At 41.2% G+C, this 23,239-nt stretch overlaps 1 protein-coding gene across 7 annotated transcripts in view; it reads left to right on the top strand.

The window, feature by feature from the left end:
- The first annotated feature begins 453 nt into the window (after nucleotides 1-453).
- LOC145343183 (single-stranded DNA-binding protein 2) overlaps nucleotides 454-23,239 on the top strand; it is a 406,347-nt gene continuing 383,561 nt past the window's right edge. For all 7 annotated transcript variants that reach the window (XM_080189193.1, XM_080189192.1, XM_080189190.1 and 4 more), the window contains exon 1: nucleotides 454-524. In XM_080189193.1, the coding sequence (XP_080045319.1) occupies nucleotides 469-524 (56 nt within the window). In that variant the 5' untranslated portion in view covers nucleotides 454-468. The remainder of the gene's footprint in view (nucleotides 525-23,239) is intronic.

Here is a 23,239-nt window from a genome sequence, read left to right as displayed (position 1 = left end):
TACTTGCGACACTAATAAATAAACTGAAACATAACATTGAAATATAAATCACGGTTACAATTTTATTTGTTGTTGTTGTTGTTGAACTTGTTTTGCGGACACATAGCGGAATAACTCACGGTATCAGCAGTTGCTGTTGTCTTTTATCTGGTGAATTTGATGGCTGCTTCACAATCCAGTCCAGGTTTTGTGCCGCACCTTTGCCGGGGAGTTGGGGCCTTTCACCAGAACAGCCGGGCCGTTTTTTTCGAAAAAATCCGAACTCCAACGGTTTCAAACTCCCCCAACGAGAAGCAGCCGCTCGCGCTGCCAATCGGGCCCGTCCATCAGGCGGTTGCCATGGCGAGGGGGCGGCCTCGGGCCCGGCGCCCGCCAATGGCGGCGGGCCGTGGTTTCGTCGCCATGGTGACGGGGTTGTTCCCGGGACCTGATGGCTTGACAGGTGCGTGACAATCCAGCTCTTCAAGCATGTACGCCAAAGGCAAGAGTAACACTGTACCTTCTGACAGCCAAGCCAGGGAAAAGTAAGTTTACCTCAGCTTTTACGGGCAAACCGAGCCCGGATTCAACTCCGGCGGGTCCGGAATGGTATAGTGAGATGTCAAACTCGGGACTGTGGGGTGTGTGTGAAAACATTTAAGTTTAATCCTGACTCCCTCAGTTAGACTCCAGGACAAGAAGTAGCTGCTGTTCTCTTGGTGCTGGAACATTGGGTGCTGCTTTGTGGGGGTGGGTGGGTGGGTGGCTCATGGATATGCTGGGTGGGGGGTGGGAAGGAAAAAAAAGTAAGTCACACTGGTGGAGAAAGCTGTCCTATAAGTTGTACCGGTTTGGTTTTGAGGGGCTTTTGTAGCTGGTGGTGCTCTTGTCACTTTTTGTGCAGTGGGGTTATTTACACTTTTCTGCAACTCGTATAGAGGAGGGAGAGCCACAGAACTGTTTGAGGTGCAAGGGGTGAACTTCGTCCCAGAGTGATCAAAAGCTGGAAGAAGGGGGGTTTGGGGTCGGAAGCAGAATAGAGTTGCACAAAAGGTTTGAGGGGGGGAAAAGGGCGTTAAGCAATAAATGTTTTATTTCACGTTGTAATTGCATCTTGCGCTAAAAAGCCACGTTAGTTATAGTTCTGGAAGTTCACATGTCATTGTGCTGTGGATGGAAAACACAGACGGATGACTTGAGCGATGATAGTGATGTTATTGTGGAGGGAAAGTTTGTAAACTGTATTAGTTGAAATAAATATTTTCTTTTCATATTATCATTATGCTTGGAGTTAGGACACAACTAGCTGTCCTTGCTCCCTAGTAGGTCGCCTATACAAGATGCTGTTCAGTGAACTGGAAAAGTCATGTTGGTAATGCGGCGAGTAATAAAACAAACACATACAAGTAACACATTTTGTTTTACCTCGTCTCGCTTATTTAGCATTGGTGAATCTAGATGTATTCCCGCAAAGACAAAGCCATCTAATGTCTTGAAGTTCTTGGAATCTGGATTTTCCTTTGTTATAATCGTACGTTTCAGAATTTTATAAATTGTGTTTTTATTTGTTGGCAAACAATACTAGCATTCTGAGCGAGTGAGCAGCCAAGTCTTTAAGTTGCATTGAACTGAGGCTCTCCTGGTGCCATGTTACACCACGCTGCTTTAGGGGAGCCATGGAAGAAGAAAACAAGTGAATGTAATCTGCCATCTGTAACTTTTTAATTTAAAATAAATAATAGTCATTTACTTTGAATTACTCATTCAAATTGCATGTAGCTGTATATCTGCATTGGTTTGAAGCAAAAACAGAGCTGTAATGTTATTGTTTTCTACTTGTGTAGTAAGTGTAAAGCGATCCAATGAAACAAGTCTTAAAATAGCGGTGCTTGTAATTAAGAACAATACAACTTTGCAAAAAGTGCTAATGTAATTTATTACACGCTTATTTGAGAGGATTGTTGCATTTCCTTGCAAGGTAGTCAGAAGTTCTGTTTTGTGGTTTACTTATCCACCGAAGTGTGACGTGTTTAAAGTTATAGTAGTCGTGCCGCTTGTAAGAAGCATGTTGAAGTCTAACCCCAATTTTGGTTTGCAGTGCTAAGACAGTACACTGAGGACTGTCTGTAATCTCGGTATTTTGTTTGCTCAAATTGAAAACGTATTAGAGAAACAAAAACCATCTACTAAGTAAAAAAAAACCTAGTAATAGTCAGTAAATGCAAAACTACAAAGATTGCATCCAAGTTCCTAAAGTGCTGCTTTCCAAATAAAGGTTTACATTAACTGTTCGATGAATTGTTATGCGCTGTAGTTCCAGTGTATGTTTACTCTAAGTTAATTGTGAAACTAAAGTATGTCTTGTAAATTAAAGTGCTTTTAAGTTTGTTTTATTTATTAATATGTAGCTTTTTGATACTGACATTTAGATGAGCCTCAGAAAAATATTTTTAAAAAATATATTGAATATTTACATTTTTTGATCTACAATGGAAACCTACAATATACATGAGATGGTGGGTTTTCAAATGAGATGATCATATCTCATTCACAAGTAGTTGTCAACTTAGCTAGCTAACTCGCTTGTAAGAGACTCATACACACCTTTGTTAACTATTATTCTCATTGTGCAGTTTGATGTTTAGCTGAATTATGCACTGTGTAAGTGGCTAAAATGTTATTTAACATACTTTTTAAAATAGCAGGAATGGAAAAGAAACATAAATTCAAGGTGGTAACAAAACACAATCCTTAACTTAAAAATCATTTGATATTTGGAAGCATTAACGTTTTTACATTTGTAAACCAAGATAATGTTTACCTTTGACCTGCAAGGCTGGGTGTCAGTCATGGAGAAGATGATGCATTTATGACAACAATATGCTGATTTTTAGAGTGGTGACATCATGGAACAGATAACCTTGTCCCAGTCTAGTAATGAGAGCACCACCAGTTGAATAAGCAATTACTCTGTCATGGAATCTAAACTTAAAACAACTACTACACTCAGTATCTTTTATAGGCAGTAGCTATACAAGATAACTCATTGCTATTACGTCGCAGGGATTAGCAACTCACGTTGTAGTTCCATGTAATTCACACTTTTTTGTGTACAGACATAACCTAAGGGAAAGTACCCATGAAAACACACTCTGCAAATTTGATATGCATGAATCAGTATTAACAAAATAAAAATAGAGGATGCTTCTTTAGGAATACAGTTTTACAGTTTAAATTATGTAGAGGCCGTTATCTGTACACCAAAGTAAAAGACACCCCTGAAGATAATAGAGATTTCCAATATTGAACTGACGTAAAATCCCCAAATTCCAAAATGGTAGACATTAGTACATGAAGGATTCTCAATTATCAGTTTAATCACTGGTACTGATTAGGTGCAGATATTTTCTGTGGATTTCTCTATAACGGTAGCATGTAGTGGTACTGAACTAGAATTCTGGTAGATATGCATTTATGTTCAGTTCTGGTCAGTTGAATCTGTCCTCTGACCTAAAAGGTTGGGAGCCCTGTGGCACAGTAACATGACATTGGACTGGACAGGAATTTAGTTACACAGTTATTAATAATTGACTGGCATTTTACACTTCTCCGTGCATTGGAATGGTGGTTCTGAAGAAGCATTTATTAGTAGTACTTGAACAGATTGAGATTGTGAAGCAGTTTATGAATGGTACCTGTTCGTGTTTGCAATAGTTCTACTCCAGTGACATTACTTGGGAATTCTGTGTAAAAGGTTGAAAATCACTTTTGGTCATGTTGATGGATAAATGCTTAACATGACAATCTGACATTCTTGCGTCCAATATTTTAACAGCAGTAATAGCCTGTTTAAAATAGCTGACAGAGCAGTTTCATCTGCTAATTGCCAGCAGAGTTCCAGACTAAAGAATCTTTTCTGCACTTCTATAACTATCCATATGAACCAATAAAAAAAGATTGCTGTGAAATATAAGTAAAAGTAAAACTGTTCTTCTTTAAACTCTTGTATTTGCCTATTGAAGGGAATGACGTTTTCCGTTTAAGGTGTAATGTGATTTGGCTTGTAATCTTAGCATGGGAAATGAATGGGAAGTGGTTTTGTAAAATAAACATTATGGATCAACTAGAAGTGCTTGTGGCATTTGTAATGTATGCACAGCACCTGTATTTTTCAAAATGCTGATATAGTTACTGTTACCTAAACCTTCTGGACACAAAATTAAAATCTGTAACTCGCTAACTGCGATGGCCAGTTGCCCTGCTGGGAATATGCTCTGTGCCATCATCATCTTCTGACATGGCTGGTGCAGTGCACTATTTTGAGGAGGGTGCTCATGTGGCTGTACCCTGTGTGCTCTGAAACTTCTGAACTCAGTATGACATTATACTGTCTGGTGAGAAGCCCACATGCCATATTTGGACCATGGGGATCCATTTGACAAAAGTGTGTGCTAGTCACTAAAATACAAGCGTTCAGCTGGGAGGACCTAACACAGCATTATCTAAATAGCCAGGCACCCAATTTGTAGGTAAGTCGATTTTGAAGAACTTCTGCTTTCACACAATGTCTGAAAGTATTCTGGACTGTTTAGGAGAAGTTGTGGTGAGTTCCTGAATTTAACAGAAGGAAGGCTGAGAAAAAGGGGGCCTGCTCACACCAAAATGATAGCTGATTTGGGGGCAGCAGCTTGATAGGGAGATGGAGCAGAGACTGTGCAGAGGACAAATTCTGTGCTGTGTCCTTAGTTACTTTATGTGCTGTCCTCAATGCTGATGACAATGACAGGAAACTGTCTCAGAAGCTAGGCAATGCACTTGGTGTGCGTCCCTGTCCCCATTCTTTTATATGCTCTCCCTTCAAAATTCTCATCTGAATCACCAGCCTCCAAACTCATCTGCAGTCTGGCCCTCTGGAGCTGGTTCTTGATCCATTCACTACCCCTGGCCTGGTTGTAACCCGTGCATGCCTGGTGATACACTATACAATCGGCAAAGATTAGCGAGAGGTCAGAGGTTTGAACAGATTTCAAGAACCTGCAAGAATGACTAAACAGATAATAAAAGAGGCAGAAAGAGAGTTTGAGGGAAAGCTAGCTTGCAATATGTAAACAGATAGTAGGAGTTTGACAAGTATTTAAATAGGAAAAGAATACTAAAGATAGTGTTGGTCGTCCAGTGAGTGAGTCTGGGGAATTGATAATGGAAAACAAAGAAATGGAGACAAAAACGGAAAATGCTGAAAAATCTCCGCAGGTCTGACAGCATCTGTGGAGAGATAATAAAACTAATGTTCCAACTCTGGATGACCCTTCGTCAGAGCTGTGAATGATGGTGGAAATGGTGGAGGTCTTGGATAAGTATTGTGTGTTCTTCTTCACAGTAGAAGACTTAGGAAACATCCCAAAGATACTTGATAGTCAAGAAGTGATAGACAGGGATGAACTTAAAATCATCACCAGAGAAAAAATGCTAGGGAAGCTGTTAGTTCTGAAGTCCCAAGTGATCTGCATCCTAGGATCTTAAAAGTAGCGGTGATACAGATAGCAAATGCATTGGGTTATCATGTGCCAAAATTCCTTTGATTCTGGAATGGTCCCAACAGATTGCAAAGTATCAAATGTAACACCTTTGTGCAAGAAAGAAGGAGGCAGAAAGCAGGAAGCTATAGACGGGCAGTCTAACATCTGTCATAGGGAAAGTGTTGGAATCTATTATTAAAGAGATAATAGCAGGATGCTTAGAAAATCACAGTGTGATCAAATGGAGCTAACATGGCTTCATGAAAGGGAAGTTATGTTTACTTAATGATCAAAGTGACATTTAAGCTGAATAGAGGGGAACTGGTAAATGTGATGTACTTAGATTTCCAAAAGGTATTTGATAAGATACCATATCAGGAATAATGGATGTGTAGCGTACAGGGCTAACGGTAGGACTCTGAATAGTGTGGATGAACAGAGGGATCTAGGTGTATGTGTACATAGATCCCTGAAAGTTGGGAATCAAGCAGATAGGGTTGTTAGGAAGGCATACGGTGTCTTGGCGTTTATTGGTAGGGGGATTGAATTTAAGAGCCGCAGCGTCATGTTGCAACTGTACAAAACTCTGGTGCGGCCACACTTGGAGTATTGTGTGCAGTTCTGGTCCCTACGTTATAGGAAGGATGTGGAGGCTTTGGAGAGGGTGCAGAGGAGGTTTACCAGGATGTTGCCTGGTATGGAGGGGAGGTCCTATGAGGAGAGACTGAGGGATTTGAGGTTGTTTTCGTTAGAAAGAAGGTGGCTACGAGGGGACCTTATTGAAACATATAAGATGATTAGAAGTTTAGATAGGGTGGACAGTGATAGCCTTTTTCCTTGGATGGAGAAAGCTAGCACGAGGGGGCATAGCTTTAAATTAAGGGGTGGTAGTTATAGGGTGGTGAGGGATTGGAATGCCCTGCCTGCTGCAGTTGTAAATGCGCCTAGTTTGGGGGCGTTTAAGAGATCCGTGGATAGGTTTATGGATGGTAAGGGTTTGGTTTAGGTTAGAGGGTCATTGTTTTTTAACTGGTCGGTGCAACATCGTGGGCCGAAGGGCCTGTTCTGCGCTGTAATGTTCTATGTTCTATGTTCTATATCAAAGGTTACTACACAAGATAATAGCACATGGTGCAGGGAATAGAATAAAAAATTGAATAAAAAAATTGGTTAGTCAACAGGAAGCAAAGAGTAGATATAAATAGGACTTTTTCAGATTGGCAAGCTGTAACTACTGGAATCTTAATTTTTTACAATCCATATCAGTGACTTGGGGTAAAGAGACATTAATATAGGTAGGGAATTAAGTTGTTCTGTAGAAACCCTGCAAAGAGATATAGACAATTTAAGTGAGTGGGCAAAAAATTGGCAGATGGAGTATGACATAGGTAAATGTGAACTTCTTCACTGGCAGGAAGGATAGAAAGGCAGTTTAAATGGATAAAGATTGTAGAACTTCGTGGTGCAGATGGAGCTGGGTGTCCTGGTAAATGATTCACATCAAGTGAGTGGTACAGTAGGTGATTGGGAAGGCACCTGGAATGTTCGTATTTATTGAAGAGGAATGTAGTAAGGAAGTTTTATTGCAGCTTAATCCAGCATTGATGAAATTGTATTTGGAATACTGTGTAATCATCTTATTTGAAAAAATATACAATTGCATTAGAACCAGTTCAGAGAAGGTTAACTTCACTCATTCCTGCATTGAAGGGCTTATCCAATGAAGAACAGTTAAGCAGCTTGAGGCCTATATCTGTTGGAGTTTAGAATATTGAAATGTGATCTTATTGAAACATATGGGACCTGAGGGGACTTGATAGGGTGGATACCTGACAGACGTTTTCTCTTTTGAGGGAGACTAAAACTAGGTGATGTGGTTTAAGATGAGTTTTATTTTCTGAGGCTTTTTTGGTGTATGGAATTCTCTTTCTGAGAAAGTAGTGGAGGCTGGGTCTCTAAATTTATTTAGAAACAGAAAATGCTGGAAAATCTCAGCAGGTCTAACAGCATCTATGGGAAAAGAATAGACCCAGCATTTTGAGTCTAGGCCACCGTTTGATCTATACATTTATTCAAGGCTTCAGATAGATTTTTGATGAACAAAGGAGTCAAATGTTATGAGGGCTAGACAAGAAGGTGGAGTTGAGACCACAACCAGATCAGCCAGGATCATATTGAATAGCAGAGGTAGCTTGAAAAGCCAAATGCCCAACTCCTGCTCTTAAGTACTGTGTTCCTATGATTCATTAAGTGCTGATCCAAACTCAGTACTGGTCTCTCAATGCTAGTATCGGAACTGGTGGCTGAGTGTCGGATTGAATGATGGAGCTTCTTCATCAGTACTGATCCCTGTCTTCTCACTGTTGTATGGTAGTCGGGCAGTTGACAGTTGTTGGGTGCTTGAAAACAGACAGTCCAGAATGGAAAGGTTGGGATAGGAGAAGCAAGTTGGAATGGAAACCAAGTTCCTTGATGAGACCATCAGCAGTTTTTACATTTGTTCAATTGCAACAGGAGGGTGATCTGTGAGATCACAAGGGGTGTAAGACAGGAACATATAATTATCCTTCATGTTCTCAGTGATGTGGAATGCCGAAGGTTCTGTTGCAACTAGCCTTATGAGACAGAGAGCCATCTGCTCTGTAAGGACTATGAGACCCAGTGTTTTTGTCCCCTCCTAACTCTGCTCTGCTCTTATTAGTTACTTTGCCCTGTAAGACAAAGGAATTTGAGAGCTTTCTAAAGCATATGGCCCAGGTAGTTGAATGTACTGCTAGAAAAAGTTGTAAATAACAATACTTGTTATTTTGTTGCACTGCCTGGGTGATGTTCTTGCTAGAGCTGGATAGCTGAAAGTATGTGCAGGTGATTGTGAGTCCTGAGTGATAGAGACTGGTTCTGGGTAAATGAAGTGATGTGTTGTATGGAGCAAGGTGAGAAGCTGGTGGGGAAGTAGGTAAAAGACGTCATGTGAAGATGCATTCAGTGACCTTAATGTCATTAAGCTTCTTATGGCACAAGTATTCAACTGCAGAATCTGGAATTCTACCAGCTACTTGCTCCCAATGCCTCCTTAAATGTTATGATGTGGGTATGCCGGCGTTGGACTGGCGTAAACACAGTAAAAAGTCTGACAACACCAGGTTTTGGACTAAAACCTGGTGTAGTCAGACTTTTTACTGTCCTTAAATGTTGTCAGAGAGACTCCTGGCTCCCAGAGAACCATGTTGTTTCTCCTGCTGTTCACCATCATTCAAGCCTTCATTCATGATCCTGGAGCCTTTTCAGTGCACTGCTGTTCTATTTTCCTTGTTTAAAATTGTAGCAATAATATCAACAATGGCTTTCTTTAAATCAGTTCAGCTGCCCTTTCTTCAAGAGGGACAGGCTGCTTTTAAGAACATTCATTAGAATTCCATGGTTCCCTGCTGAAAGCAGGGGCACCCATTACTATCATAGGTTCTCTGCCCTATGCTATATTTGAGTAAGTGAGGTAGGTAGCACCAAATTTACATGCTGTCTACTTCCACCAAAATTGGTGTAAGTAGGTTGTGAATAATAACCACCAAAATTGGTGTAAGCTAATTATTAACTCTCTAATGCCAGAGAAGTTAAATATGAGGTACCAGGCTTGATGTCAATGTAAAATACTGCAGAAGAGGTATTAGGTAATTGAACGTTGCGGTATCAGGAACTTGTAAGTGTTTGTACAGTGGAACCCAATTACAATGATTATTTATCAACTATGATAATGTATACAGTGATGATGATTCTTGGGTGGATCAAGGCTGCTGCTGCTTATTTTATTAATGCGCGGGGTGCAGTACAGGAGGCTGCTTTGTGATGTCCTCCTAGAAGTTTTAGTAAACTAAAAATAATTGAAGGTAGTTTATTCTAAAACACAATTTAGTGGATTGTACTCTTGTTTCTCCTGATGGTGGCTGATATTTAATTGTGTTACTCAATGCACAAATACAAAATGTAACATTGGAGAAAATACATTTTTATATCTTTCAGAGGTGAAAATAAACAACTGTGGTTTCTATTCAACAAATTGGAAATAAGGATGACATGTTTAGTTAGTCCTACTGGCTATCTGAGACTTGAGCAAGATAAAGGATTCTGCAGTATACTGAGATGTGTACGCTAGTGTTGCATATTCTGCATTTGAGTTCAACAGTAGATGGGTATTGATGAAATATTTATAATATTGGCTAGCAAGTTCCTGCCACCTCTATAACATTGCTGGCCTCCGCCCTGACCCCAGTCCACTTTATCATTCACATCCATGCCAGTTGTTGCCTTCAGACTTGAATATCCCAGTGCTGCCTTGGCCTGTTTCCCATTATCCATCCTTCACAAACTTCAGCTCATCCAAAACTCCTGTAACTTTGTCCCATACCAAGTCATCACCCAGTTCATTTACCTCCCCTGACCCACATTTGTGATTGATACCTCTTTCCCTGCCCCGTACAAATGTCCAGTTTAATGTTCTCAGCCTTGTGTTTAAATCCTTTTCCTGCTGTAGGCTTTCCATTACTCTGACACTCTGGCCTCTTGCATACCTTCCTCTTTTACAACTTTTTCTAGCAGTACATTCAACTACCTGGGCCATATGCTTTAGAAAGCTCTCAAATTCCTTTCAAATTTTCATCAATTATTATTTAAACCCCTTCTTAAAATTCAGTTCTTCGATCATCACCAATTCTAATATTGTCTTTGGTTCAACATCGATTGTTGTCTGATTACTTGTGTGTGAAACCTCTTGAACATGCCTTTTCTGTGTTAAAAGTGCTATATAAATAAATGAAAGTTATAAATTGGTTCAGGTACAATGTGAATGCTGGAATTCTAGCATGTTACTACAAAAACAAAATGCCCAATTTAAAAAAAAAACTTGATGTGCATGTTTTAATGTATTTCAAAACATTTTGCAAATTGAGATTTCCATTATGTGTACAAAATGGTATCAAATCCTTTTCTGTAACTGCTAGTATTCTGCCATGTCCAACAAATGTGGTCTATATTCAGCTGATAAGTGGCTTGAAGTATCCACCAGTGATGTAAGAGGGAATTAAATCTGTCTAGTTTATGGGCTATATATAACCTGCTTAGGTGATTTATTCCTGCACATTGCAGAAAAAAATTTGAAAATATTTTTTCTAAAACTGAGGAAATGTAACTATCTTTTACAAAATGGTCTTTTACAATTATTTTTAAAAATGCTTAATTTGCATTAATGTTTTACTTAAAATCAATTGATTTAGTGGTTCTTGGGAGAGATGATTGTTTCATTTTAACTTGTTCTCTCCTTTGGTCTTCTACGCAATGGTAACAGTAACTGGAAGATAAGTTTAGTTTGTATAGACTGCCTTTGATAGTAAGGTTTAATGTAAACATCAGTTCTCAGAATTTTGACATTTAACAGTTGCATAATTATGTATCATGCCACAAATCATGAAAATTTTGTATAGAAATATCAGTTTAGTTATGTCTTTATATGTCTATTCTTGGGGGTGTAAGACAAGGTTTTAAACTCCACTTGCTGCTTTGCTTTAGTATTATTTTCTCTGCTGTTAATTCCATCTCTGGCAGGTGATTGGTTCTACTGTTAGACGCAGAAATTGAACTGTGGAGTTAAGGTTCTTTGGGACCAAGTCCATTCATGTATTTAAATTTGATATCTAGTTTCCAATAATTCCATGAAATTCTGGGCAGCACGGTAGCAGAGTGGTTCACACTGTTGCCTCACAGCGGCAGGGACCCAGGCTCGATCCTTGGCTTGGGTTACTTTCTGTGTGGAATCTACACGTTCTCCCCATGTCTGCGTGGGTTTCCTCCATGTGCTCCGGTTTCCTCCCACAATCTGAAAGAGGTGCTGGTTAGGTGCATTGGTCATGCTAAATTCTGTGTACCCGAACAGGCACTGGAGCGTGGTGACTCTTACGTTCTTATGTTCTTATGACTCGGGGATTTTCACAGTACTTCATTGCAGTGTTAATGTAAACCTACTTGTGACACTAATAAATAAACTAAAATAAACTTTGTGTAGAATAGAAAATAGTGCAGTACTGAATGTAGGACATAAATGTTACTTAATAACTTATGAAAAGGTGGAAGAAAGTCAACAACATTTTTCTGGTTTGGAGAATTCCCATAGCCTCTTAATGTTATGGAAATGGAACTAGATAAGAAATCATAATATAAAATAAGTGTCCTGAAATGTTCTTAAGGTATTTGTTTTACGTTCTACATGTGATTAGTCTTGTAATGGCACAACAGTCTTCATGGACCACAAGATGCTTTGGGCCAAATCGGAGAATCCACTTTTTTGCTTCTGGAGATTGTCACAAAAGCAAGCAAAACTATGTTATTACATTGTTTTGTCCTTTTACCTAGATTTTATCTCATAGGTAAAAGTACCATTCTTGAAATTTGTTTTGATTGCTATTTCATACTTTACAAAATGAGGACATATTGCTTCCAGTGTAGCATCCATGATGCATGTGCACAATTCTGTTGTGAGCTACATCAGGTACCATCTTGGGTAGGGCATTGATGTGGGCACAGGTAGTATGCAGAGTAGACACAGTGGGATGCCATTCAGCATTTGACATCAGCACCACCATTTTAGAGATTAATTCCCCAACTAAAGTTGCATAACTGAACACCTTGGAGGATCCCAACAGTGCTATTGAAAGGGATCATTAACTACTTCCAGGTTAGTTGCTGGTTGATTTCTACTAAGTTTCTCGATGTTTGATGGCCTGTAGTGTTAGTTAGAATTACTGACTTGACAGGGCGTAATGTGGAGGTGCTAAAAAACTTAGTCCTGATTTCAAGGAATCTGCTCAGATCACTTGCTCCAGGACATAGATGCAGTAGGTTGTATTCCTCCTCAGTCTGCAGTAATTAGGGATAATGAGTAGTGGCAGTACAGAGGAGAATAAACTGCTAGGAAATGGAAGAGGAGGAAGAGGGTGCATGGTTGGGAGAAGGGCTCCAGGAGGACGCTATATTCGCCCAAGACATTTGGTAAGCAATTCATTAACCTTGACCTCAGTGAGGAGCAGTGTACCAGATGTCTCCACTTATGTAAGAAGGTGCTCACAGAAATTTGCTGCCTGCTGCATCTAGAAATGCAGTTTCAGGATAGGGTGAGGAAGGCATTGACTGTGAAGATGACCATGAACCTTTGTGTCTGGTTCATTCCATACAACATCTCACAGTTTGGTCTAGCTCACAGGGAGGTCCTCGAGGCTTTGTGTGCAAAGATAGCTGAATATATTTCATTCCATCTTGCTGAAGAGAAGTTGGTAGAGTGAGGATCTGGCAAGCTTTTGCAGACTTTCCCATGGTGCAGTATGCCATTGATTAATTCTGAGACGTATTTTAACTGGAAGGATTCCACTGTCATTGCCTTATTAATTACATTGTTAAATGGAAATTACATTGTAGGTATTTAATGGCAATTTTATTAAGTCAGTGACATTGTTAAACAGATGTTGGGTATTTGTACACCTATAAGCATCCATTTCCTTTCACATCTGGTGGGTACTGCAGGGGTTGGGGTCTTTTATTGATGCATTTAATCACATTTTATTTTGATGTTTTAAGGTTCCATTGCAATTTTTTTGTTTGATGCAGTGTCCTTTTAAGAGGCTGCTCTTTTAATTTATCCATAATTTATTTGATTTAATTTAGTTGGTTTGACATCCATTCTGTATTCGTGGCCTGGAGGGGCAGCACATGGTGTCTACCGCACAATCGAGGCCTTCCGTTACAGATGGGCACCCCAGGGATTGGGGTGTCTTATTGACCCATTTAATTGCATATTGATTTGTTGTTTCAAGTTTGCTTTGTGATTTGTTTTTATTTGATGTAGTATTCCTTTAAGGGGCTGCTGTTTTCATTTGTGGCACAGTTTGTTTAATTTAATTTAATTGGCTTAACCAAAAGAACATAAACATCCATTCAGGCAATCAAGAGGATCGTCTGGTCCAACTGTCAGTCGCTCTTCTGTAGCTACATTTGTGGATGGATGTCCCTGAAGAGGAAGCGGTGTTCAGTGGCAAGACTGAGGCCTTCTGTGCTTGGTGGGCACTATGGGAATCGGAGTGTTTTATTGACGACTCTAATCACTTTCTGTTTTTGATGTTTTTAGTTTTCTTTGTTGTTTGATGTATCCATTTAAGGGGCTGACTTTTATTTTGTCCCTTAATTTGCTAATTTTATTTAATTTGTTGTTCAAAATAGAATAAACATCCATTCGGGAAATTGAGGCTGTCAGGCCAGATTATCTGCACCTCTTCTGCGGCTATGTTCGTGCTTCGGTATCTATAGAGAGGGAGCGCACTATGCCCACAGGCACCATTGAGACCTTCCCTGTCTGGTGGTTATCATGGGGGGGCTGGGATGCTGGGGAATACACCGTGGCAACATTAGGCAATGTTAGGCCAGTGTTTGAATCTTAAACCCTTCTGCATTCAGACAGACCATCCTCCCCACATTGTGCAAGCCTCCCAGATCAAATCCATTAATGCCACCTGCTTAACAGCCTTCCCAATTTTCAAAACAGTTGCCCCCAATTGCACTCCCCCACCACCACCATTGCTACAATCCCAAAGCTGAGTTTTCAGGAGACAGCTGTGAGCCCCTGGAATCAGAATGCCCGGGAGATTCTCTCCAAGCTCACCTTGACTAATGGATTGGCTTCAGCAATAGGACATCGTGCTCTAGGACCACTTCCTTTGGCAGTGTGAAGCTGGCCAGTTTGGCATGTTCACCTCTGATCATAGCCTTTTCCGTCTTATCATGCATCTCCTCCTCCTGGAACTGAAAAAGGACATTGTAATGAATATGCTGTGCTGCAATCATACCTTGAAATGTGTGGTCATCATGTACTTTGTTGGAGGCTAACGTTTCTCAATGCTCTTTGCCAGTTGACAGGTGACATAGTACCATCTTCTTGCCTCCCACACCGCCAGTTGACAGGTGACATAGTACCATCTTCTTGCCTCCCACACTCTGCTAAACTCCTGTGGTAATGCAGAGTGGCGATGTCTGCGTCATGCACCTCCTACACTTAGGCAGTACAGGAGGCAATGCCAGTTTCAAGTCATTTCACATCACACCCTTCCATCTCTGAAACGGCTAGATACTCTGGCAGATATCAAAAGGTCACTGAGACCTTTCTGCCACTGCAGCCAGGTTCTCTGGATGACCCCACAACTGCTGGTCACCACTGTGACCTCCATCCAGGCTGGTTGTGTGGAGTTGGAAGATTTCCTCTTCTCATTTTCTGGCAGTGGACGTCCCACATATACGCAGCTGGGAGGAGGACTTGTAGGGAATCATCATCAATCTGTAGGCCTGTCCTGTCTCTGAACCTATCAGCTGCTAGTGACTCCTTTTTTAGTGAGATAAAGGGTTGAATTTGAGTGTTTTCCTGGACACTTGCTTTTCAGCATCAGCTGCATTCAAATGTCCTTTCTTCCATGGCAAGAGTCCTGAATGATTCACTGCTAGCACCAAGGGCAACCTACATGTCACACCAAGTTCTTACCTGCTGCAATTCTTCAAAGGATTTAAACGTTTTCCTGCAAAATGCTTCAGCCTCCAATATATGATTAATGCAGTAGGTGCCAGAATCCTGTGCCAGTCATTGTGACTGACTTTTGGTTCATGGCTTGCCTCTTCTGTTCCCTTGCACTGCTGGTTGATATGCTGCCTACCATTTCTCATTTCTGTTGACCAGTACCCTACTGGGTGCTTGCCAATTGGATGAAAAACTTACTGTTCTGTGAGAGTGGGAGTTGGTGATCAGCCCATTTCTGGGTCCAACACCTGCCCATTGTGGAGCAACTTAAAATTCATCCTCGTGTGGTATTGAATTGAGGTCCTCAGGCTACGCTGTTGGCATTGTCTGCAATTGCTATCTGTTCCTTATTCAGTTTGTGTGAAAGACCTTCTGTTTCCCTGTGGATCAAAGCCATTTCTCCTCCTATCCACTTTCATCTTTATGGCCAGCAGTGCTGTGTTTAAGAATTTCCAAGCAGGTTTTCTGCCCTGTTTCACTATTAGTCTTCTTACAGGTCTGACTCTCTTTGCCAGCTACTTCCAACACCTCCAGTAGCCAGGGCATACATCCTATTTAAGAGGTACAGGCTGACTTTACATGGCAGATACGAGATAAAAGTGATGCTCGTCTTGCACAAAATGAGAGCCCCCTAATGAGATGTGCAGCCACTTAAACAGCGCATTTAGCTTTGGGATGCATGCTATTATTTAAATTAGGAGGCAGCAAATAGCTTGTGTTCTGCCTGATAGTAGGCAATGGGCATGGGTTAATCAAGCATTGTGATCACCGTGCCTGCTTTTGGGGACTATCTTTTTTTTCCCCTGATTAATTCTGTACTACTGTTTGACCTTGGAATTATTTATTACCTAAGCATTTCATAGACTTAGCTAGTTTTGAAAACTTCCAGTTGTATGATTGGTACTTGAATACAAATGAAGCCCACGATTTTCAATCTTTTTTCTTATCAGAACCACACAACGTTAATGGATTTAACAGAGCATATAAAATCAAGTTAAGAATATTCTGTACTCTTTGGGCTAGAATTTATCCTACTTCGCCAGAATCCCCAAACACTAGGGGTGTTCTCTTTGGCAGTTGTAACATCTGTGACTAATTCCCATGTGGAGGAGTCTGTCAGGAGCATGGAAAATCCATTGATCGCACCATGTAGAGTCAAGAGTCACCAGGAGCATGACAGAGAATCTTTCATAGATGTTTGAATATTCTCTGGCTTATATTCACTCAAGCAGCACACACATGCCATGGACACACATGAACAAGGCAGTATTGCCATTTGGCACAAATCTTTTTCTTTATGAAACACACTACTATTAAGATTTACCCTCCTATAATTTCACAAAGTTCTATAATTCTGGTAGTTTGATAAAACTGATGAGAATGTTGTGGGAGAATTGAAACAGCAGGTGGATATAGTCTGATCTTCAAATATGTCATAATGTGCTGCTAACATTTTATATTAACCTTTGGGGAGATGATGACATTGTGCAAAGTCACTGGGGTAGTAATCCAGCTGTTTAGGCTAATGCTTTGAGGACAAGGATTCACATCCCACCTTGGCCGATAGAATTTAAATTCAATTAATAAATCTGGAATGTAAAGCTAATCTCACCAATGGTGACCATTAGGTGGCCAACTGTGAGTAAATATATTCTTGGAAGTTCCTTCACGTGATAATGGCCAATGCATCTATCCTTGTGGCACATTGCCTTCCTTCAGTTGGATAGGAATATTGGATTAGGATATTGGATAGGAATTGGATAGGATGACCAATTAGATGATGCATGACTGTCGGCCAAGCATCATTTCTTTTATCCCCATTTTCAATATTTGTATTTCTGGTAAAACAAAATATTTAAATGATTCATGATATTATGATTTTTGTTCAGGATTACACACGTCGGTATCCTGGAGATTGATCTTCAATTTCTGGTGACTCCAGGTCAATCCTAGAGGATTGGTAACCCAAATTTTGTGAACAGTGCTTTTCATAGAATCTCTACAGTGCAGAAGATGGCCTTTTGGCCCACTGGGTTTACACCAACTTTCCGACAGAGCATCTTATCGAGACTCACCCCTGCCCTATCTCCATAACCGCATATTTATGCTGCCAATCCCCTTAACATGTAGATCTTTGGACCATAAGGGGCAATTTTAGCATGGCCATCCATTTAATCTGCGTATCTTTAGACTGTGGGAAGAAACTGGAGCACCTGTAGCAAACCTTCCCAGACACAGGGAGAATGTCATCCAAGGCTGGAATCAAATCCAGGTGCCCAGTGCTGTGAGGCAGGAGTGCTAACTAGTGTGCCACTGTGCCGTACACTTAGTCTTTTATTTTTCACTGAGATACTGTGCTTCCACATTATCGGGGATGGGGTATTTGGGAGCTGCTTCTTCTGGTTAATTTAATTATTCGTTGCCATTCTCGATTGTGTGTGCCAGCATTGATCTGATCCATTGGTTGTGGAATCACTCGGCTCTGGTCATAGTATGCTGTTTGCACTGGTTAGCATATGTGAGCCCTGTTTGCAGCTTTACCAAATTTTTACTTTTTTAGGCATGCCTACTGCTATTCCTAACATGGTCTGTTGCATGCTTTGCACCAGGATTGGTCCTCTGACTTGATGGTAATGATATTTCAAGGGCTATTCTCTGTCATGAGGTTACAGATTGCAGTAGAATACAGTTTTGTTACTGATGGCCTGCAGTGCCTTCTGCACACCCAGTTTTGAGTTGCTTGATCTGTTCTGAATCAATCCATTTAGCACTGTGGCAGTGCTACACAACATGATGGAGCATGTAGGTGTGAAAACATGACTTCATTTTCGCAAGGACTGTGCAGTGCTTACTGCTGTTATATTCCAGAAAGCCAGGTGGTGTAAGAACGAGAAAGAATGTTTAAGAACTTTTACAAGTATTTACTTACAGAAACAAAAACATGTAGGCCGTGATTCTTTCATCCTGCTGCGCCAATTTTTTAGCGCAGCAGACCGGGAGATTGTCACATCGGCTGATTTGCAGGTTTCACAAGTGCGTTTGCGCCATGCTAGCATTTCCCAGCATCAGACTTCTGACGGCGTCTGCTCTGCGCCGAAAATCGTCAGGGAGGCACAAAGACCATTAACTTGGTAATTTCAACCTAATTTAAATGAGATTAGTGGACCTGGGACTGATGTCACCCTGCAAGAGTGGTTCACTCCAATGGGTTTTACTATAGTTCCCCACTTTTGGGGAACAACAGTCTGACCTTGCTGGAGTGAAGAGGGCAACTGGGGCTCCCCGAAGGGTTGGCGGTGGGTTGACCTCTGGGCATTGGCACCCTGGGAGTGCCAGCCTGTGCCTCTGGCACTGCCCAAGGGGCAAAGCGCCATTGCCCAGAGGGCACCTTGGCATTGCCCATCAGGCATGGGGCAGTGCCATGGGGGCAGGGCAAATGGGGGCCTGATGTGGGCAGAGCCCAGGGTGTGATCAGTGGGAGTGGGAGGTCCAGCTGCTACACTGCGTAGGGAGCGATGGAGGAAGGAGGACGGCCCGTGATTAGGGGGGGGGGGACAGCCATGGCAGGAGGACATTCAGCCTGTTGGGGGTCAGCACTCTGGGACAGGGGGAGGTTACTGTTGCTAGTATGGGGGAGGGGGGGGGATGCTGGAGATTGCGGTGGACCAGGAAGGGGGGGGGGTGTGTGGTGGTGGTCAGGGTCCGGCCCAGGAATGTTCGGGGAACCAGTGACAGGGTGTGGGGTGGAGATCCGGCATTGCGGGCGTCGCAGGGCTGGCCACCGATCAAGCTAGCTAGCAAATGGGAGTCATGATGTGGAGATGCTGGCATTGGACTGGGGTAAACAGAGTAAGAAGTCTCACAACACCAGGTTAAAGTCCAACAGGTTTATTTGGTAGCAAAAGCCACTAGCTCTCGGAGTGCTTGCTGCTTGTTTGTCAGGTGTGTGGGAGTTCTGTTCACAAACAGGACATATAAAGACACAAACTCAATTTACAAAATAATGGTTGGAATGCAAGTCTTTACAGGTAATCAAGTCTCAAAGGTACAGACAATGTGAGTGGAGAGAGTGTTAAGCGTAGGTTAAAGAGATGTATATTGTCTCCAGACAGGACAATTAGTGAGATTTTGCAAGCCCAGGCAAGTCGTGGGGGTTACAGATAGTGTGATGTGAACCCAAGATCCCAGTTGAGGCCATCAAAGCAGGGCCACTGTGCATACGCTGATCTCGGCACTGACAGATCGACACATGCACAGTTGTCCGCTCAATGCGCTGATTTCAGCCTCTCTAGCAGGAATAGACTCCGCCCCCTGAAATTTAATGATATTCACTCTGGTGGTCTCTGCAGTGCAGTGTGTGGGAGATTCTTCTGTGAACACCCACTGAAAAAAAAAGCGTGAATTACTCCAGTTTTCATACAAAGTCGACACTGAGAATTTTTTTGGGAGAATTCCACCCATACTTCTCACCTAACAATTAAATTTTCGGTTTTTCTTTTTTAATGGGAGTGAAAGTGAATCCCCAATTCATTTCCATCACCTGCATACAATTATGTTCTCTCTCTTTGTATATAATTTTTTATTCAATCAAAATTTCTTTTCATTCATTCATAGGTTGTGGGCGTTTTGAGGTATGTTAGCATTTATTATCCGTCTATCATTGTCCTTGATAAAATGGTGGTGAGCTGCCTTCCTGAATTACTGCAGTTATTTTGGTGAAGGTACACTGACAATGCTACTTTCTGTAGTGATTTGATAAAACTGAGTGACTTGTTAGGCTATTTCTGAGGGCAGTTAATAGTCAGTCACATTGCTTTGTATCAAGAGTCATGTAGGCCAGACCAGGAAAGGACAGCAGATTATGCACACACACACATACACATGCACAGGATGTTTTTCAGATTATTTTTGTTGACATTATCCAGTAGTTTTGAGTCAATTACTAGTGAGACTAGAATTTTATTCCAGATTTACTAATGAATTGATCCTGATGGGAGTTGAACTCATGTCATTGCAGCATTACTCCAGGCATCTGGATTACTAGTCCAGACATTGCCACTGTGCTATCATCCCCCTAATTCTGCTCAAAGATGTACATTGCAAGACACCCTTCTGCTAAGACACCAAAAATGTTTTTGTAAAAATCTTTTTGTAAAACCATCACACAGTTGAGGACTTGCATTCGCCAATCTAATTTTAGAGATTTTCTTTGTCTGGCATTTGTTTCAAGTCAGCAAGGTTAATCCATAACCTTTTCTAACTCATACTTGTCATAGCGTGTACGTTATTCTACAATGAACAATTATTCAAATAACATTTATTAGGTATACTATTTTAAGTACTCCCATTTTACAGAATCTTACTGGAGTTGGTGTTTCAGTAGCAAGAGTACTCTTAACAATCCCTTTTATTTTCCTCGCTTTCCAAGCTAAAGAACAGTATTTTCCATGCTTGCAAATTCGATGTATTGTGAAACAAGCTGCACTAATACCAAGCAGGAAGACTAGCATATGAAACATTGTTAAAAATGACAAGCTTCATGTTCTTTGGGTCACCTAAGGATGGGAAGTCAAATGCACATTTATCCAGATTTAACTTAATGTTTTATCTGCCCTTAAAGTATTCTCTGTTTTAGGGTATTCCATCATAGTACGTATTCCTACGCATCAAAAGTAACATTTAATCTTGCTGGAGTCCTGTACCCAAACCCCAAGGTATATCATGAGGGCAGACTAGATCCCAACAACTTTTCTGTTTTCGCATAAGCATGACCATAGGACGCTTTGCTCAAGGAGTAATTCTACTGGCAAATTAAGGATCTTTTATGTATACAAACTTTATTCATAACACAGTTTAAATATAACTCTAATAAAATGAAGCAGCTTAACTAAACAGTTGAGCAATCGTTTAAAAAAGAAAGGAAGCAACTCTAAATTTTAATCTATCACTATTTTCATTTCAAATAAGCAATGGTTCTCCTAGACTCAAATGCCACTTTAAATGAACTTGCTATAAATTGGGCTAACATCCTCAAAGTTTCAGAGAAGTTTTGATTTTCAAAGCAGCTTGCAGACTTCTGTCTTTAAACTGTGCACTGATACTGTTGCCTCACAGTGCCAGGGACCCAGGTTTGTTTCCTGGCTTGGGTCACTGTGTGGAGTTTGCACATTCTCCCTGCGTTTGTATGGTTTCCTCTGGGTGCTCCGGTTTCCTCCCACACTTCAGAGATATGCGGATTATGTTGATTGGCCATGCTAAATTGCCCCTTAGTGTCAGGGGGTTAAAAGGGTAAATAAGTAAGGTGATGGGGATAAGGCCTGTGTGGGATTGAGGTCGGGGCAGCCTTAATGGGCCAAACGGTTTCTTCTGCACTGAAGAGATTCTATGATTCAGCCCTGGCCAGAAACAGAGCAGAAAGCTGTTTCTCTCTTTCTGTTACATACCAACTCCTCCCATTAATAACAGTATCACATGACCCTGTTTACCTGAACAAAAGCCCCAGCTTCCATTCCTTTGACTAGAAAAAAATCATAGTTGATCTTTTCTCTTGTAAAGAAGAGTCCATTAGCCCTCTCCTAAGTAGATACTGCATGACTGAGTAGTTATCCTGCTTTCACAGCAAATGTGACATCACTGTTTAACAAAAGGCAGGTAACTATATGCCGGTTAGCTTAACTTCTGTAGTAGGAAAATGCTTAAATCTATCACCAAGGAAGAAATAGTAAGACATCTGGATATAAGTTGTCCCACTGGTTAGGTGCAGCATGGGTTCATGAAGGGAAGGTCATGTTTGACTAATTTGGTGGAATTCTTTGAGAACATTCCATGTGCAGTGGACAGTGGGGAACCTGTGGATGTGGTGTATCTGGATTTCCAGAAGGCATTTGACAAGGTGCCACACCAAACACTGCTACATAAGATAAAGGCGCACAGTGTTGCGGGTAATGTATTAGCGTGGATAGAGGATTGGTTAACCAACAGAAAGCAAAGAGTGGGGGTAAATGGATGTTTTTTTTGGTTGGCGATCAGTGAGTAGTGGTGTACCTCAGGGATCAGTGTTGGGACTGCAATTGTTTATGACTTACATAGATGATTTGGAGTTGGGGACCAAGCGTACCATGTCAAAATTCGCAGATGACACTAAGGTGGGTGGTAGAGCAAAGTGTGCAGAGGATGCTGAAAGTCTGCAAAGGGATATAGTCAGTCTAATTGAATGGGCAAGGGCCTGGCAGTTGGAGTACAATGTTGGTAAATGTGAGGTCATCCATTTTGGTAGGAATAACAGCAAAATGGACTATCATTTAAATAGTAAAAAATTTCAGCATGCTGCTGTGCAGAGGGACTTGGGTGTCCTTGTGCAGGAATCTCAACGACTTGGTTTGCAGGTGCAACAGGTAATTAAGAAGGCAAATAGAATTTTGTCCTTTATTGCTAGAAGGATTGAGTTTAAAAACAGCAAGGTTATGTTGCAGCTGTATAAGGGGCTGGTGAGACCACACCTGGAGTACTGTGTACAGTTTTGGTCTCCTTACTTGAGAAAAAATATACTGGCACTGGATGGGGTGCAGAGGAGATTCACTAGGTTGATTCCAGAGTTGAGAGGGTTGGCTTATGAGGAAAGACTGAGTAGACTTGGGTTGTACTCATTGGAATTCAGAAGAATGAGGGGAGATCTTTTAGAAACATATAAGATTATGAAGCAAATAGATACAAGCAAGGAAGTTGTTTCCACTGAGGGGTGAAACTAGAACTAGGGGGCATAGCCTCAAAATAGGATTTAGGACTGAGTTGAGGAGGAACTTCTTCACACAAAGGGTTGTAAATCTGTGGAATTCCCTGCCCAGTGAAACAGTTGAGCCTACCTCATTGAATGTTTTTAAGGCAAGGATAGATAAATTTTTGAACAGTAAAGGAATTAAGGATTCTGGTGAGCGGGTGGATAAATGGAGCTGATCTTACTGATGGCGGAGCAGGCTTGAGGGGCCAGATGGCCTATTCCTGCTCTTAGTTCTTGTGTTCTTTTGTTTCCGAGCATCTGAGCTGTATTCTAAGCAATCCAACATTGGCCAGAGTTGAATGAAAGGGAGCCTAGCAGGGAAGACAGTGAAACAGCAAGGCAAGAGTTTTTGGGGATTATTCAGGA

Source organism: Carcharhinus amblyrhynchos, chromosome 5, assembly GCF_965287045.1.
Source record: "Carcharhinus amblyrhynchos chromosome 5, sCarAmb.v2.hapA, whole genome shotgun sequence".
In the NCBI taxonomy this organism is placed as follows: domain Eukaryota; kingdom Metazoa; phylum Chordata; class Chondrichthyes; order Carcharhiniformes; family Carcharhinidae; genus Carcharhinus; species Carcharhinus amblyrhynchos.
Note: the sequence above shows the minus strand (reverse complement) of the source record. Positions and strands in the feature narration are given on the sequence as shown.